Source organism: Impatiens glandulifera, chromosome 6 (genome assembly GCF_907164915.1).
Source record: "Impatiens glandulifera chromosome 6, dImpGla2.1, whole genome shotgun sequence".
Lineage (NCBI taxonomy): Eukaryota > Viridiplantae > Streptophyta > Magnoliopsida > Ericales > Balsaminaceae > Impatiens > Impatiens glandulifera.
This window is the reverse complement of record NC_061867.1, coordinates 28,069,877-28,086,137: the sequence shown is the minus strand read 5'-3', so window position 1 is coordinate 28,086,137 and position 16,261 is coordinate 28,069,877. Positions and strand designations below refer to the sequence as shown.

Genomic DNA, 16,261 nt, shown 5'->3' with positions numbered 1-16,261 from the left:
AAGCATTAAGCATCAAGCATTAAGCATTAAGCATCAAGCATCAAGCATCAAGCATCAAGCATCAAGCATCAAGCATCAAGCATCAAGCATCAAGCATCAAGCATCAAGCATCAAGCATCAAGCATCAAGCATCAAGCATCAAGCATCAAGCATCAAGCATCAAGCATCAAGCATCAAGCATCAAGCATCAAGCATCAAGCATCAAGCATCAAGCATCAAGCATCAAGCATCAAGCATCAAGCATCAAGCATCAAGCATCAAGCATCAAGCATCAAGCATGTGATCCAATTTATTTTTCATTGTTTATATTCTATTTTTATAATTTAAAGAGAGAATAATGGTGCTTATACCCAATAGTAAACAACATGTGATCCAATTTTGTATTAATGGTATTCATGACGTTTTCTACCACGAAGATGATTTCAGTAGCAGCGAATATGATTTCAGTAGCAGCGACAGTGATTTCAATATAAGCGACGAAGAAGACACAATTAAGACTAATGAAAATAACATTGCTCCCCATTTCAAAGATATGGCTCTAGCAATTAAGAAACGAGATGTTAATGGACTTCAAATTGCCTTAGGTGTGTTGTAAATTTTTTTATATGCTTTTATTATATAATCTTTTGGATTTTAGTTGTGAAAACCCTAACCTATAAAATTTTAATTGAATACATATTTTTTAAATTTTTTAAAATTTATGAAATTTTGAATACTTTTCTTTATTGAAGCGAAAATTTGTTAGTTTCATGTAAAAGTTTATTAATATGAGAATATATAGTTTTAGAGAATAAAGTTTATTAAGATATTAATTTTATAATAAACTTAAATTAATTTTATTGTTATTATTATTTCTTTATTTGTTGTTATAGATAATTTTACTGGAGATATAGATGAATATTCAATAGATGGAGAAACTGCTCTTCACTATGCATGTAAATGTTATAGTCGAAAATCTTTTGAGGTATGTTTTTAATAATTAATAATTAAATATATTCAACAAATTAATATGAATATTAAAAGCTAATGTATTCATTTATAATACAGTTACTAGTTGGAAGGGGTGCTAATATGGAGGCTAAAAATAAAGTTGGAGACATTCCTCTCCATACTGCTTGTGATATTGGTTTGTTTAATATTGTTAAATTTATATTCAATAATATTAGTGATGGAGATATTAGAAAGAGAATGTTAAACTCAATTGATAGCGATGGTTCAACGGTAATTGAATTCATCTTCTAAATTAATTATATTTTTTTAAATTAAATAAATGTTTTTAACCTTCAATTTATTTAATTTTTGTTTTGAATAGCCTATGCATAAAGCAGCTAGTGAAAATATCAAAATTGTTGAACTATTGTTAGATATTATTATTGAGACCGATAATTCAACTGGTATAAGTAAAATGATACAAGCAGTTAATACATACGGTGATACGGTAATTTTTAATATTAAATATTTTCTTTTATATTTAAATTATATTATATTATATTTTTTTTTTGGTATAGCCTTTACATGAAGCAGCATTATATGGAAAAGTTAAAATTGTAAAATTATTACTAGAATTGGGTGCTTCTACTCAAACACGTAATAATGATGGAATGGTTAGTTTTTAAATATTTTTTTATTTGTTTTTTTATTCCAAATATTTATATAATATTTTTTATAGGTTCCGTATCAATTTGCTAAACGTAACTCAGAAGTTTGGAGAATACTTAAGGGAATTCATTGAAACTAATATGATTTTTTTTTCTAGAATTATTTTATAATTTAGTTGTGTGTTTTTCTAGTTTATATATCGATATAGTTCTGTTAATCTATTTTGTGAGAAAATTCTTAATTTATTTGATTTTTGATAGTTGATTTTATTTGTTTATCTATTTTGTGCGAAGACATGTTTATTTTTTATTTTTATTGTTAATTATATATTATTTTGGTTTTTATTTTGAACTTGGGCCATCTAGAAAATATTGAATTGAATTAGTTGTAACAATCACCTTTAAAAGACATGAATACTAAATTTGCAACGCTTATACATTCAACTGATACAAATACTCATTTATTCTCTTTAGCTCGTCCATTTAATGTTGAGAAATAAGTAAGCAAATACTATACAAATATTTCTAGTGAAAATTGAACACATTAAAATTTTGTGAATTTAAAATTATTAAGTATCACTAATATGTAGAGTCTTGTGGAGTTCAATTTTTCTAAAATATTCATAAATTAAACTTGGATAATGGAGTTTGCTTGTTTTAAGACACTATTGTTTAAATGTTATTGAAATTTAGTAGCTGTATAGATTATATATGATATAAATTGTACATCATAATATAATTTTATAGGTTATTATTTTTTAGTTTGTAAGGTTGAAAAATTCGGTATTAAGATGGGCGCTTAAGATTCTATCGTATACATCTAGAATTTAGGTTGTCTAAAATGTGATTATGAGTCTCAATCAATACTTTTTATTGAAAAAATAAAATAAAATTAATTGTTTGAATATAATATAATATATATGTAAAATATTATCACAATATTAACATTTTAATGTCACTAAAATTAAATTTTGGCCTCTAATCTTATGACTTAATTTTGAGTATTTTGACCAAACATCTCATCATTATTGACATCTTCTCATTTCGGTCAGCAACAATCTCGTCTCGTGATTATCATTAACGATATCTTACTCTCACATTTTTCTTATGACTTCATTTTATAATTTGACATGACAGTGTTGTTTTATTAAACTGATATTTATTACTCATACATGTTGAGCATTTGTATATTAGTGAAATGATATTTATACCTCTACTTCATTCACTTCCCACTCACTTCACTTCTTCATTTTTTTCTTATGTAAAAAGAGGAAAAAAACAAATAAATTATAGAAAGATTACGAAATGAATAACAAAAGGGAAATGAAGGCTTATTTAGAATTTTGATAGGATAATAAACTGGTGTAATTGATTAAAAAAAGTTTATGGATATCGATAAAATGAGTTTTTATACAAAATTATTTTGTTATAAAATGGTGTTAATCTGTAAATTATAGAGATCCAGAATACATGTGTAATTTTAATATGATTTTAAAAAATGATATATATTTATAAATTTATATTATATATGGTAAAAAACAATTAGAAGAGATATTATATTTTCATAATTTTTATATTCTAAATGATTTATTGAAAATTAGAAAGATTCTCGTGCGATCCATATGTACAAAAATATAAATAAAAATATTAATAAAAAAATAATTATATGTATTTAATGTTTAAAATTCTTAATAAATCACGAATTATATATTTTCAAAAAAATATAACAATCTAATTCCATATTTTATTCACTTCGGTACAACAATTTATCTTCTCACAAATTTCATACTATATTTTTTTCGAATGAACCTCTCATTTCGTAACCTTACACTTTTACTTTAGTCAATCAAATATTTAATTCATATTTTTTAATATTTATTTTAGTAACCTTACATTTTGGTCAATCAAATATTTGATTCATATTTTTTAATCACTTTCAATTGACACCAGCCAATTATCATTCGGCAAACCACATCTCAATCACACATGTTAAAGGGTTGTTGCATTTATAATTTATTTTTAACCGTTTTATGTTTATGGGCGGGTATACACACAATCTAACCCAAATATCCATTTACTCTCACATATATATCCAAATTAATCACAACTCTCGACCCGACATTCTAGACACTTTAAAAATTAAGTATCATTATAAATATGGCCCAATTACCATTTGGGGCTCGAACTTTGAGCGTTTTTACCATATTGGGCTCGAACTTTGATTTGAACCATATGAGGCTCCAACTATCAAACTTATGGCCATTTAGGGCTTTTTTACTAACGTATGTCTATTCCGTTAATTTTATTTAACATTTCATTTTCTTTTTTAATTTAGGCTACAGTTATTATTTTTAAAGAAATATGTGTAAAAAAGAAAAAAATTTACATGCACCCTCTCTCTCTTTATCTTCTCTACTCTTCTCGCCCAAACCTATTCTCGGCCGATGTAACCTCTTCATCTTCTCCGTTAATAATTTGTGTAGTGACTTGCTTAATCCTGTCCGTCTCCAAAATCGCACAAGTTTTCCGATGCGATGGAGGTTACCGGACCGCCAAAATAGGTAATTCATCTCCTAGTTCAAATCGAGTTGTCTTCTTCTTATTCAGCGAGAGAGATCGTCTTTGATCAGAAAGTGGAAGCTCCAAAGTTCGAATCCGAACATGATGATATAATTTCACAAATTTCCTATAAGAAGATAACGAGGGAAATGAATTTTTTGAAATGAAAATAGACTATATAGAAGTTGGTCTCCGTAACCACAGATTGATATGGATTCCTTCCAGTTTGAGATGAAAAATGATAAGAACAACAGTGTAGAAGTCACCGACGATTTACACGACAAGGAAAAAGACGATGATAACGATATTGGATTTGGAGGACTGAACATATGAAAACGGAGCTTAAATGGAATCAGAGCAATTTGCTTGTTCGGAGTCGCTGTTGCAACCTTTTGCTTGATGACAAAGATTTTATCTCATTTCTTACATTTCTATCTCATAATCATTCTTCAAATTCATAATAGGAATGACTCACCATGGTTAGTCGGCGAGAAGAGGAGATGAAAAGAGGAGTGCGTGTAAATTTATTTTTTTAGACCTGTATCATTTTTAAAAAATGCCAACTGTAAAAAAAACAAAAACTTGTAAAAAAAATTTCATGTCAAATAAAATAAACGAAGCAGACGGACGTTTAGTAAAAAGCCTCAAATGGCGAAAAGTTTGATAGTTCGAGCCTCATATGGCTCAAATCAAAGTTCGAGCCTCATATGGTCAAAACGACTCAAGTTCGAGCCTCAAATGGTAATTGGGCCTCACTTTATAAATATATATATTAGTTAGTTAAAAAGTTGAACTTATATTGTTTAAATGTCCCGCTTTCATCAAATTTGGTGATGAATTTTAAAAAAACATTTTATTTTGTGAATTATTGTTATACAATAATAAAAGCAAATTCATAATCGAAGAATGATAACATTACTCTTCATTTTACGAACTTCATAAAAATCGAAATGAAAATTCATTAAATAATAAAAACTAACATAATTCAATAGTCAATACCCGATTTGAACTTAAGAACATGAATAAATATAAATAAATTATATTGGCTTAAAACTTAATTTATCTTTTGAAAATGAGAATTGAAAAAAAAGGATTGTTATTAAACTTCTAAAACATTTTATTAAATATATTTTTTATTTTTATATATTTCTAATTGTAATTAGAAAATTAGAATCCTTTTATATAAGGCTAGTTTTCGTTAGAGAATTTTTCATTACAGAAAGAACGAAGTAATTTGATAGGATGAATGATATGATAGTACTTTATAACACATTTTACCTATCATTGATAGGGTTTGATATTATAGTTGAGCATGTAAATAACTATTTATAACTAATTTTTTTAAAATCTCTTTTTTCTAAGACGGACCTAGTTCAAAAAATTTGAAAGTAGATCATGGAAAATTTGGATTAATAAAACTCCTTCACTAAATTATAAAAAATATCTCTTAAATAGTATCTTGAAAAAAAGAAGATTAATTAAATGATACAAACTCTATATTTATTTGTGAGGAATGAGGAAAACTCTAGAGATTTCACGGAACGATCGGCACAATCAGCACGAACGACACGATCTGCACGATCAGTATGAACGAAAAGAACAACACGATCGGCACGGTATCAAGGTCGTGGTTGCTAGTCGCTTAGAGTCGCTTGTCAAATCAAGAACGTGTGCACAATTGGCACAATCGGCACAATCGACACAATAGACACGAACGACACGGTATCGACTCTAATAAGTAGGTCATTCATTCATCTGTGAAGCTTAGTTAGAAAGTTAGGGTTTCTAGTTTACCATATTCTGTAATAGTTAGGGTTTCTAGTGTAGCCTATTCTGTTTTTGCTCTATTTTGTTGTTGTGTTCTGCTATTCATCAAAATTGGAAGAATGAAAAGCAATAAGAACAAGGAAGTCTGAGAATTTGTGATGGAAGGTTTAAGGGAGGTAGCTGAAAAAGAAATCGTTGAATTACTGAAAAAATTATCCATGAAAAACAAGAATTCAGCAAATGTAAAGAACCAATTAATGATATAAATTCTAAAGAAAGTGTAGCAAGAAAACAGGAAAAAATGAAGGAATATGGAAGGTTTAGTATAATGAAAGAGAAAACCTCTTTGGACTTAAAAATCAAATCAAAAAACTACTGATGCATGAAAAGAAAGGAGAGATTGTGCTCACCAAAAATAAAATACAACAAATAACCGTCCAATTGAATATACATTATCTTCAAGATTGGAACCTACTAAAGAAGGAAGAATACGAAAAGATAATAAATTGCTCAGTGAAAACAATGAGGGAGCTAATGAAGTCCCCAAAATCAAAGACCTATACTATCAGGAGAAATTCCAACTGCAAGGTAAATGAAGTCTGGAAAAATAATGCAGAAAAGAAAGCAAAAGATCATGCAAACAAATGTCAAATATACTTGGGTGAGTTTAAAACAAAAGTTTAGATTCACAAATCTCCTTTTGAATTTAAATTTCCCACTGAAGTAGTGGAGAAATGCGTCAAAGAATAGGAAAATATAATTGTTGTGAACTACATAGGAAAGAACAGTGTATCTTTCCCAGACACTAAGGAATCACTAATGAAACAATGGGAGCAGAAGAGACTGGAGAAGGTTTCTGCAAACATCCATGATCTCTATTTTCTACAATTCAAAAAGGGAACGAACTTGGATGATATTCTGAAAATTGGCATACTTATATTGGATCCAACTGTATGAAGTTGAAAAGATGGTCTGAAGAATTGAGCCTTCTAAGCAAGCCAAAGGAAACAACCCAATTATGGTTCAAACTTAGGAACATCCCAACAGACATGTGTAATATAGAAGCTCTAAGTCATTTTGCTAGTCTATTGAAGAAACCATTATATATGGACCCAATTACAGAGGGAGGAGAGCACCTTACTTTTGCTAGAATAAGCATTGAAGTGCATCCTCAAAGTACAATGCCAAAGAATATGACAGTTGTTGATATGAAGGGAAAGCCCACAGTCATGGAAAATCTTATATGAATGGAGGCCAAATAAGTGTGATTTCTGCAATACTTTCCAACATGTTAGTACTAAATGTACAAAAACAATTGAGAAAAAACAAAAAAATCATGAAAGCTCATGAAGCAAAAAAGAAGGAAAATGAAACGGAAGAATCAAGAATGAAATATCATATTGTGGAAGTAAAGGATAGTGATAAAAAAGACAAAAATAAGGAAAATGCAGAGAAAGAAAGCAAGAAGGATTTTGAGAAAAAGAAAAGCAACAAAAGAAAGAAAGTAAAAGAAATTAAGGTGAAGAGGAAAAGAAAATTTTCTGTAATGCAAAGGATTAGGATGAATATGGAAGATGAACCTCAAGTTATTGTTGAAGAAACTCAAGAGGAAACACCCAAAATTTCAAAACTGAAATAGAGAATTCTTAAGCCGATTAAGAAGATTTCAAAAACTGATGTGGAGTCTGAAGCTGAAGCTAAAGATAAGGAAGACAATAATACATAAATTCAAGTTGAAGATAACAAATGTAAAAGCCTGAAATTCTCAGAAATAATTATTTCTATCAAATCAGAACAGACTCGTACAAAGAGAGAATTCAAAATAAGAAACAACAATACTCATCATCCCTTTCAATACAATCTCATTTTATCGTTAGAGGAAGATGAAGAAGAAGGGGAAGGGGAAGAGGAAGGAAATAATGCATCTCAATTAAAATAAATGGCATGCGAAAATCCTAGGTTGGGATGGTTAGGTTTAAAAGTAGTCTTTTCAGTTTATAATCTCTGTTTTTTAGAATGTATGAATGCTACTAATTAGTTTTTTAGTGTCTTCTGATTATTATAACTAGGGTTTGTCTAGCTTTGATCTCTAACCCTCCCACTTTTGAGATTTTAATGAAATGTCTTTAACCGTTTTCCAAAAAAAAAACTCTATATTTATAATGAAAGACTATGTGAGTATTAATATATGTTGTTCAATAAAAAATATATCATTAATAGTAACTTAATTCTAATAATAATATTAACTTAAAAGTAAGATATATGTTATATAATATAAAATATGTTTCGATCATATGTATATTAATTATTTTTAGTTGTTAATGCTGACTATATCAATTTTTGCAATAAACTTCAATAAATTTAGTAGAAGAATTATTGAGACATTTATATTTTTCATAAAGTGAGATAGTGTAGATATACAAGAGTTAAAGACAAAAAAAAATATTTTAGAGATAGAACTTTGTTTGAATGTTTACATCACACTCGGTCATTGTAGAAATGAAACCACCCTGTAGTAGAGTGATTACCAGTATTGATAACATTCAAGAAAATTGCAAAAAATTATCAAATAATAAATCTGTGATATAAAAAAAAATATGTTCCACAAATAAATGGTTTCTTGAAAAACCAAATTATGAAAATTCTCTTAAAATAATTAAAACAAAAAAATAGTATTATTTAAATAAAAAATTAGTTGTCTCAATCAAATTCTCGTTTACAACCACTACTAACATTTTAATCTTATATTACCATACATCTTTCTTTAAATGACCATTATCATTTTAGTCTTATACCAACGTATATTTAATCCTTCAATTTTAGTCTTATATCACCATATCTTCTCCTTCTCAATCGTCATATTCATTTTAGTCTTATATACAACCATAATAACAATTTTCATTTTAGTCTTATATCAATATATTTTAATCTCATATATACCATCACCATTGTCAAACTCGCATTAGGAGAGATTCGAACCAAAGGACACATACATGAAATGTAAACACTTTAACCGCTACACAACTTATGATGGTTGATTTCAATTTAAAATTTTGTGTATGCATATATATATAATTATATTTTAAGTAAGTTTTTGACCATTTATTTTAAATAGGTGTTTATACTAATATATATTCATATTATGACTTGAAAACTTTGGGAGGCTTACCAAGAGAGACAAGATCATCAAGTTCATGAATATTCGGTTGGAATTTTAAACTCCATTAGTTAAATGAAAATTAGAATTTGGATAAATAAATTAAATGTAATTTAATCTAAATAAATAAAAATTTACACTAAATTCAAATTTAATTTTTTGATAAAATTTAATGTTAATGAATAAAATCGAATGTCAATGGATAAGATTAAATGTTAAATATAGTTCTGTGAATCTATTTTGTGAAAAAATTCATAATTTATTTGATATTTGATATTCTCAGTTTATTTGTTTATCTATTTTGTGAGAAGACATATTTATTTTTTATTTTTATTGTTAATTATATATTATTTGGGTTTTTATTTTGAATTTGGGTCGTTTAGAAAATATTGAATTGAATTAGTTGTAACAACCACCTCTAAAAGATATAAACACTAAATTTGCAACTCTTATACATTCAAATGATACAAATAATCATTTATTCTCTTTTGTGTCGTCCATTTAATGTTGAGAAATAAGTAAACAAATGTTATACAGATATTCCTAGTGAAAATTTAACACATTTAAAATTTACGAATTTAAAATTATTAAGTATCACTAATATGTAGAGTCGTGTAGAGTTCAGTTTTCCTAAAAAATTCATAAATTAAACTTGAATAATGGAGTATGCGTGTTTTAAGACACTATTATTTAGTGGAGGAAAGACTATAGTGCGAAATCGACTAGCAAGTCTACTATCGGCCCTAAACAAGAAAACACTTCTAGCTGGGTAACTTCTTCCAAAGGAGCTAATCCCTATGTGCTCGAATCGACTGTCAGCTCTACCAGCAATAATAGGCATGATGAAACTGGGGAGATAAACTCCACCAAGAAGAAAACTCGGTTCGAGGTAAACATCCCTTCTTCCACTTTCTCTTATTATTGCCTCGGTGTCGGTAGCATCTCCAGCTCAAGGGAAAGAAGTAGCACCTTCTGAAGAACCGGTTGGGCCACCAATCGGTTAGATGTCTCTCAAATCGACCGGATAAATGTTGGCTCTCAAACCGACCAGTTACTTCTTGCTGAAATCGATCGGTCCGATATTCTGAAAACTAGCCAGCCGAAATTCCAACTACCGGTCAAACCAACACTGCTCCCACTGTTCAAAAGGAGGCCTCTACCACAGTCATGGTCCCCTCCTCTGTTGCCAATGAGGTAGCGGTAGAAACCGCGAATGATAACTTTATTCATGTTCCATCTTTTCCCTATGGAATTCTGCACACCTTGCTTGCTTCAAATAATAATGCCAGTGTTTAGGTCGAATCACTCTCACTAGGATTCTCATTCTTCGCTGAAATGAGAACTTCAAGGAAGCTTCAATTCATAGAACCGATTCAAGCACCAAAACAGACTGTAGTTGTTGGGCCAGGAAAAGGTCCCGCTTCTCCAACCCCTGAATCGCCCTTAGATGTCACCCTAGAGGCTCATACAACTATTAAATTGATTCTCGAACAAGATAAGGCTGACGCCAAATTAAAGATCGATGTATTCAATACTTGGGTGAACATCAAATTGAAAATAGGCTTCGGTGAGGCACTTCTAGGTGTGGCGGATGGTGAAAAATGGTCGAAAATATTAGACTTGGATGAGGTATTCTTCTCCATTGCAAAAACGAAGTCTGTCCTTGAGGCTCTCTGATGAAGTGAGTTCGTGGAGGCCTATGCAAAAGTCCGAGCCATCTTTCCATTTTACAAAGCATGCCAGCTAAACTTCTAGTTTCCTCCTTCTCCTGAACGTCCGGTCACCCGAGAGACAAGTGGAAAGGGTCGTGGACGTAAGACTAGCGGTTCAACCAATAGCAGTTTCATGGACGGACTGAGACGAGATATTGAAAAGAGAACTTCAAAGGAGGTACACTAAAAACTCTATGTACGTCTTTATTTTTTTATGAACTTCTTAAATTATTTATGTTGAACATCTAATTTTTAACTAACGGAATTCCTCATTTTATTTATCAAATAGAGAAGTTAAATGATGCATATTAAATATTGTTTTTGATAAAATGTAGGTTTTGATAATTTTAGGATAAAACTATCAAAAAGGGAGAATTTGCTAAGAAATAGATCAATGACTTTGAAAATTTATTATAAACCATCAAAGAAGGAGAAATTGTTAGATTAAATAACACAATTAACTTAGGATAATTATAAAATTACCATATTTTAAATATTTAGCTTAAATAATGAAGAAGGGAGAAATTGTTAAGATAAAATGTTCAATCAATTATTGGTAAATAAAAACTGAATTGTGTTTATCTAATCTTGTGCAGATTAAAGAAAACCGAAAAAGAAAAAATGTTTGTCCTTATGATCATTTTTATGACAAGGAATATCCGGCAAATTGCAACTTCAATTTTATAATCCGGTAGTTTATAAAGAAGCGCCGCTAACTTTTAAACTTCGGTATTATGTAAAGATGGAGCGCGTCCGATTTTATAAATATCAGTATTATGTAAAGGAACACGCGTTCGGTATTTTGTGAGTGCCGTCAGTAGTTTATACTTCAGTATTATATGCTACATGCCTCCGGTTTTATCACAAGCTGAGACACGTCAGGTATTATATAATCTGTTTTATATAATAAGATACGTCCGGTTATTTCTTTCGATAGTTTGTTAATATGCGCCCGGTAATTTGTGAAGTCCGGTTATTTGTTATCTGGTTATCGCTTCCGGTATTTTATACAAAAGCGCCCGATTCTCTCTTCCGGTATTTTATACAGAAGCGTCCGGTTCTCGCTTCCGGTATTTTATACAGAAGCACCCGGTTCTCGCTTCTAGTATTTTTTACAGAGCGCCTCTGGTTATTTATATTTTCAATATTACATCAAGATGGAGCGCGTCCAATATTTTTTATCATCTACTACATTAGGACGCTTCCAGTATTATCAGAGGTCAGCTTTATATGTCTTCAGTACCAGTTTCCTTTTTAGTGAAAGTCTGATGAAGATCTCTTAGCAATATGTCTTAGCAGCACTCCTCTATCAACCTAGTATAGACTGCAAATCACCAAAAGAAAAATACTCTGAGCTGTACTTTCCTCGTACATCGTAATTCCATTAATGTGATTTTGGCATACTATCATACAAGTACAGACAAGATCAAATGAGGATCTTCTCCAATGTACTAAAATGGAGTTCAGCCAACCAAAATACAACTGGTATTCTCTATAGCAAATATAATCGTTGAAAAGAAAATATATTCGTTGATATCTTTGCCTACAAAAAGAGAAGCGGAACTACAACTTTATATACTGTTACATATACAAGAGAGTTTTCAAGTTCTAAGCGCTCAAAAAGGAATCTTAAGTGCTAATTACAATCTTTCAAGATCTCATATTCAAAAAGCTCTCTATGTACTAAGTGTTTACATTGTATTACATACTACCTATTATGTGTGAGTGGTTAGCATTGTAAGTTGACAGAATTTGTTTTGGTTCAACAAGAGTGTGTATTAGGAGTTCAAAAACAGGGAATATCTAAGTCATGATTGTTCGACTGGGTTTTGTACAAGTGTTGTATTCAACCAAATCTTCTAGTGAATATCCTTCTCAAGGTTGAGAAGGGGTGACGTAAGAACTTCTACTCCGAACATCCATAAACATCTTCTCTGTCATGTGTTCTTTTTCATTGCATCATTATAATCTTATTGTGTTGCTTCAAGTGGAAACAAACATTTCCGCACTTGAACTCGATTAAAAAGTTTGTGACAACTTGCGAAGAATAGAAACCGATATTAAATTCTAACATAATTAATATCAAACGAAGAGTGCGTAAGCATTCAATATTAGCCAAACTCCATCTCTATTATTGATCCCGATCCTAACAAAATATAAAAAAAAATATATTACAGTGAACATGAAGATGATGTTATTAAATTTGTTAATATACACCTAATTAATAAATTTTTAAAACATTATTTCTATTAAATCAACACTCATTTTAAAGAATAAATATTTATATATATAATTAAATAAAAATATTGAGAATATATATATATATATATTTATTATATTGAATTTTAAAAATATTTAATTATAAAAAAAATGAATATTTATATAAACTGGGAGATAATCCCTCTGTGCTCGAATCGACTGTCAGCTCTACCAGCAAGAATAGGCATGATGAAACTGGGGAGATAAACTCCACCAAGAAGAAAACTCGGTTCGAGGTAAATATCCCTTCTTCCACTTTCTCTTATTATTGCCTCGGTGTCGGTAGCATCTCCAACTCAAGGGAAAGAAGTAGCACCTTCTGAAGAACCGATTGGGCCACCGATCGGTTAGATGTCTCTCAAACCGAGCGGATAAATGTTGGCTCTCAAAACCGACTAGTTACTTGTTGCTGAAATAGATCGGTCTGATATTCTGAAAACTGGCCAGCCGAAATTCGCGACTACCGGTCAAACCAACACTGCTCCCACTAGAGATGCTACCGACATCTTCCTAGCAATGGAGTCAGCAAATTCTTGACGTTCATTGTCGTTCCTTCTCATGCAACCCTGAATTTCTAACATCTGATTCTTCACCAGACTGAATTCTTCCAAGGTTTCCTTGTGGCGTTCATCGTTGAAATGCCTTTCAATATCCAATAATTCACTTTGACGGTTGAAGAGATCCTTTTCAAACTTTGAAAAGTTTACATTCGCGATGTGGGTCTCATATGTGTTCTTCTTCAAAGTGTTATCCAGCTCAGTGAGGATCTTGAAAATATTGCCAAAATTCTCTCTTTCTTCTTCCCTTGAGTTCATTGTCTGACACATGGTCTTCTGAATTGAGGAGAGCATAGACCTCATAGATCTTAACACTTTGTTTCCTCCGGCAGATGACTCTTCATGAGACGACACTTCTTCAGATTCTGCTGCCATACTTTGAATGGGCTCAAAGTTTGCATGAACCTGCAAGGATTGCTCCTGCTGATTCATTTCGACATTCATAGCAGCTTGTCTCGTTCCTCTTCTTCAATTTCTTTTTCAGCCCTCTCAAATCTCTCAAGCAGATTTCCAGAGTAGTGAAGAGGAATGTTGATGTTTTCGTGAACACTTCCCACGACAGCGTCGGGAAATAAACGGGGCTTCACAAAAGTTGCTTGCTGATCTTGTTCCTCCTTAGATGAGTGACCTTGGCCAATTTTTCTTAAACAACCTCTGTTCTCGCAACAGGGGTTATTAACATGTTTTCTTCAATAGGAGCTTTAAAAGCCTCCTCAGTCACATCTTCCACAAGAATCTCTTCTTCATTTATCTCAAAAGCTTGTTCAGGCTCTTGAATAATCACATCTTCTTCTTCTTCTTCATTCAGACATTCTTGGACAGGTTGATCTAGAATGCGTCTCTCTTCGGCAGAAAGATTCCCGAATTTGATCAGGAGAGCAGCATCTGTCTCATCAGCATCATTATCAGCATCTGGAATATCCGTAGCTTCTTCTTCTTCATTGAGAGGTTCTGCACCAGAGCAATCGGCGCCATGAATGTGTCTAGAAGCAACAGAGACATAACTGTCCAGGATATCATTCAGCTTCTTTAATACCTTTACTTCAACATCAGCTCCTCTCTCGTTAGGATTGAAGTTAGCTTTCCTTGTTTCGAAAATTGGAAAAAGAGCTTTTCCAAAAATGTAATCTTCCACCAGTTCTTTTCTCTTTAGGGCCTCACCAACTTCTGAAGTTCTTGCCCATTTCAAGACTTTCTTCTCAATTGCCACCCTCTTCTTCCATTATTTTGCTATGGCAGCGTTTGACAGAGAGTCGTTGTACTTGGAGGACAGCCTCTCCATAGACCAGGACTCATAAATTCCCAGTTTCTTAGCAACGAGAACTTTAACTTGATCTAAAATGAGGTCAACAATTCATGTTGCCTCTGATACCTTCTCAGGAGCTTGAACTGCAATGTTTTTTCCTTTTCTAATAACCTCTACGGGTCTTGGAGCAAGTCTTGATTCACCGATCACAATTCCATCTGCCCGATTTCTGGAACGCAACAGTTCGAAAGCAGATTGTGTTTTCTTATAGAGCTCAGCAGGAAGCTCCATACAAACAACTTTCCCAGCTACCAATGAATCTTTGGAAGCAGGAATATTGGGTTCACCAGCTACAAGGGTAAGAACAACACCTTGTTCTAGTTGCGATGACTCTGTAGCACCGGCGGCTACAAGATCAGATTGAATAATATGAGACTCAGCCCTGTTAACAGTTTCATCATTTGGACCGGCTGACTCAACAGAAGGCCCTTCAGCAGATTCTCTCAATGGAGAGAATATAGACTCATCTTGTTCCACTACGAGAACATCAAATTTAGGCACAGTGGCCAAAGATTTGGAAGACTTTACCTTTGCAGATATAGACGCTCGGGGCGCCCTTGCCTTCTTCTCCTTTGAGGCACAAGACCTCGAAGGTTTCCTCAAATAGGTTGAGGGAGTGGATAATGATGACATTGGAGTTGCAACAAGTACGCCTGGACCTTGCTTCAACCTTGAATCAACAGATTCAGAGTCCTTCTGGTTTGGACTTTTTAGACTGGAGGAACTGGCCTCCGATTCGTTCACTGTTTTGGTTCTCTTTTCCCCTGTTGACATAACAGAAGTAGAAGGCTTGGATCGGGTGGAAGGTTTTCCACCAGTCTTGAAGCTGGAAGCACCAGATGCAGATTCAAGGTTGCTCTTCAACCTCGTCAGTGTACTAGCCACTGTAAGAGCAGTAAAAACTCGTAGAGAATTGATCTGCACTGGTTCACCAACGGGAACACCCAAATGCATCAACAAGTGGCTCAATTGAGCCGCATATGTAATACTTTCCTTGTTCGTCTGACTGATAGAGTAGCATAAGTTCTGGAAAAGGGTATGAGCACAGTTTACCTGGATCCCTTTTGAGATAGCACACATATAGTCAAAACGGTCTTGACTATAGAGATTGAAGGAACCAGCATTCCCTTGAAGCGCCTTCACCACCACGTTGTTCAGAAGAATGAATTACGGTTTGAATACCTTCTTGTATCCATTCACATGGATCTTTGAACCGTCTGCAGTGAAAGTTGTCTTCATCTCCTCCATAATTTCTGAAGAGAGAACCAAGTCGAAAAGATGACCCTCCGTCGGAAGTTCAAAGAACTCCGCATAGACAGCTTCGTCGAAAGAGATCTCCGTTCCGT

The 16,261-nt window shown here is 32.1% G+C and overlaps 1 protein-coding gene across 1 annotated transcript; it reads left to right on the top strand.

The window, feature by feature from the left end:
• Positions 1-337: 337 nt before the first annotated feature.
• LOC124943448 (putative ankyrin repeat protein RF_0381) lies at positions 338-4,490 on the top strand. The gene is made up of 6 exons (XM_047483950.1): positions 338-584; positions 873-964; positions 1,048-1,221; positions 1,313-1,438; positions 1,509-1,604; positions 4,362-4,490. The coding sequence occupies exons 1-6, from the start codon at positions 338-340 to the stop codon at positions 4,488-4,490; spliced, it is 864 nt and encodes a 287-aa protein (XP_047339906.1).
• The last annotated feature ends 11,771 nt before the right edge of the window (positions 4,491-16,261 follow it).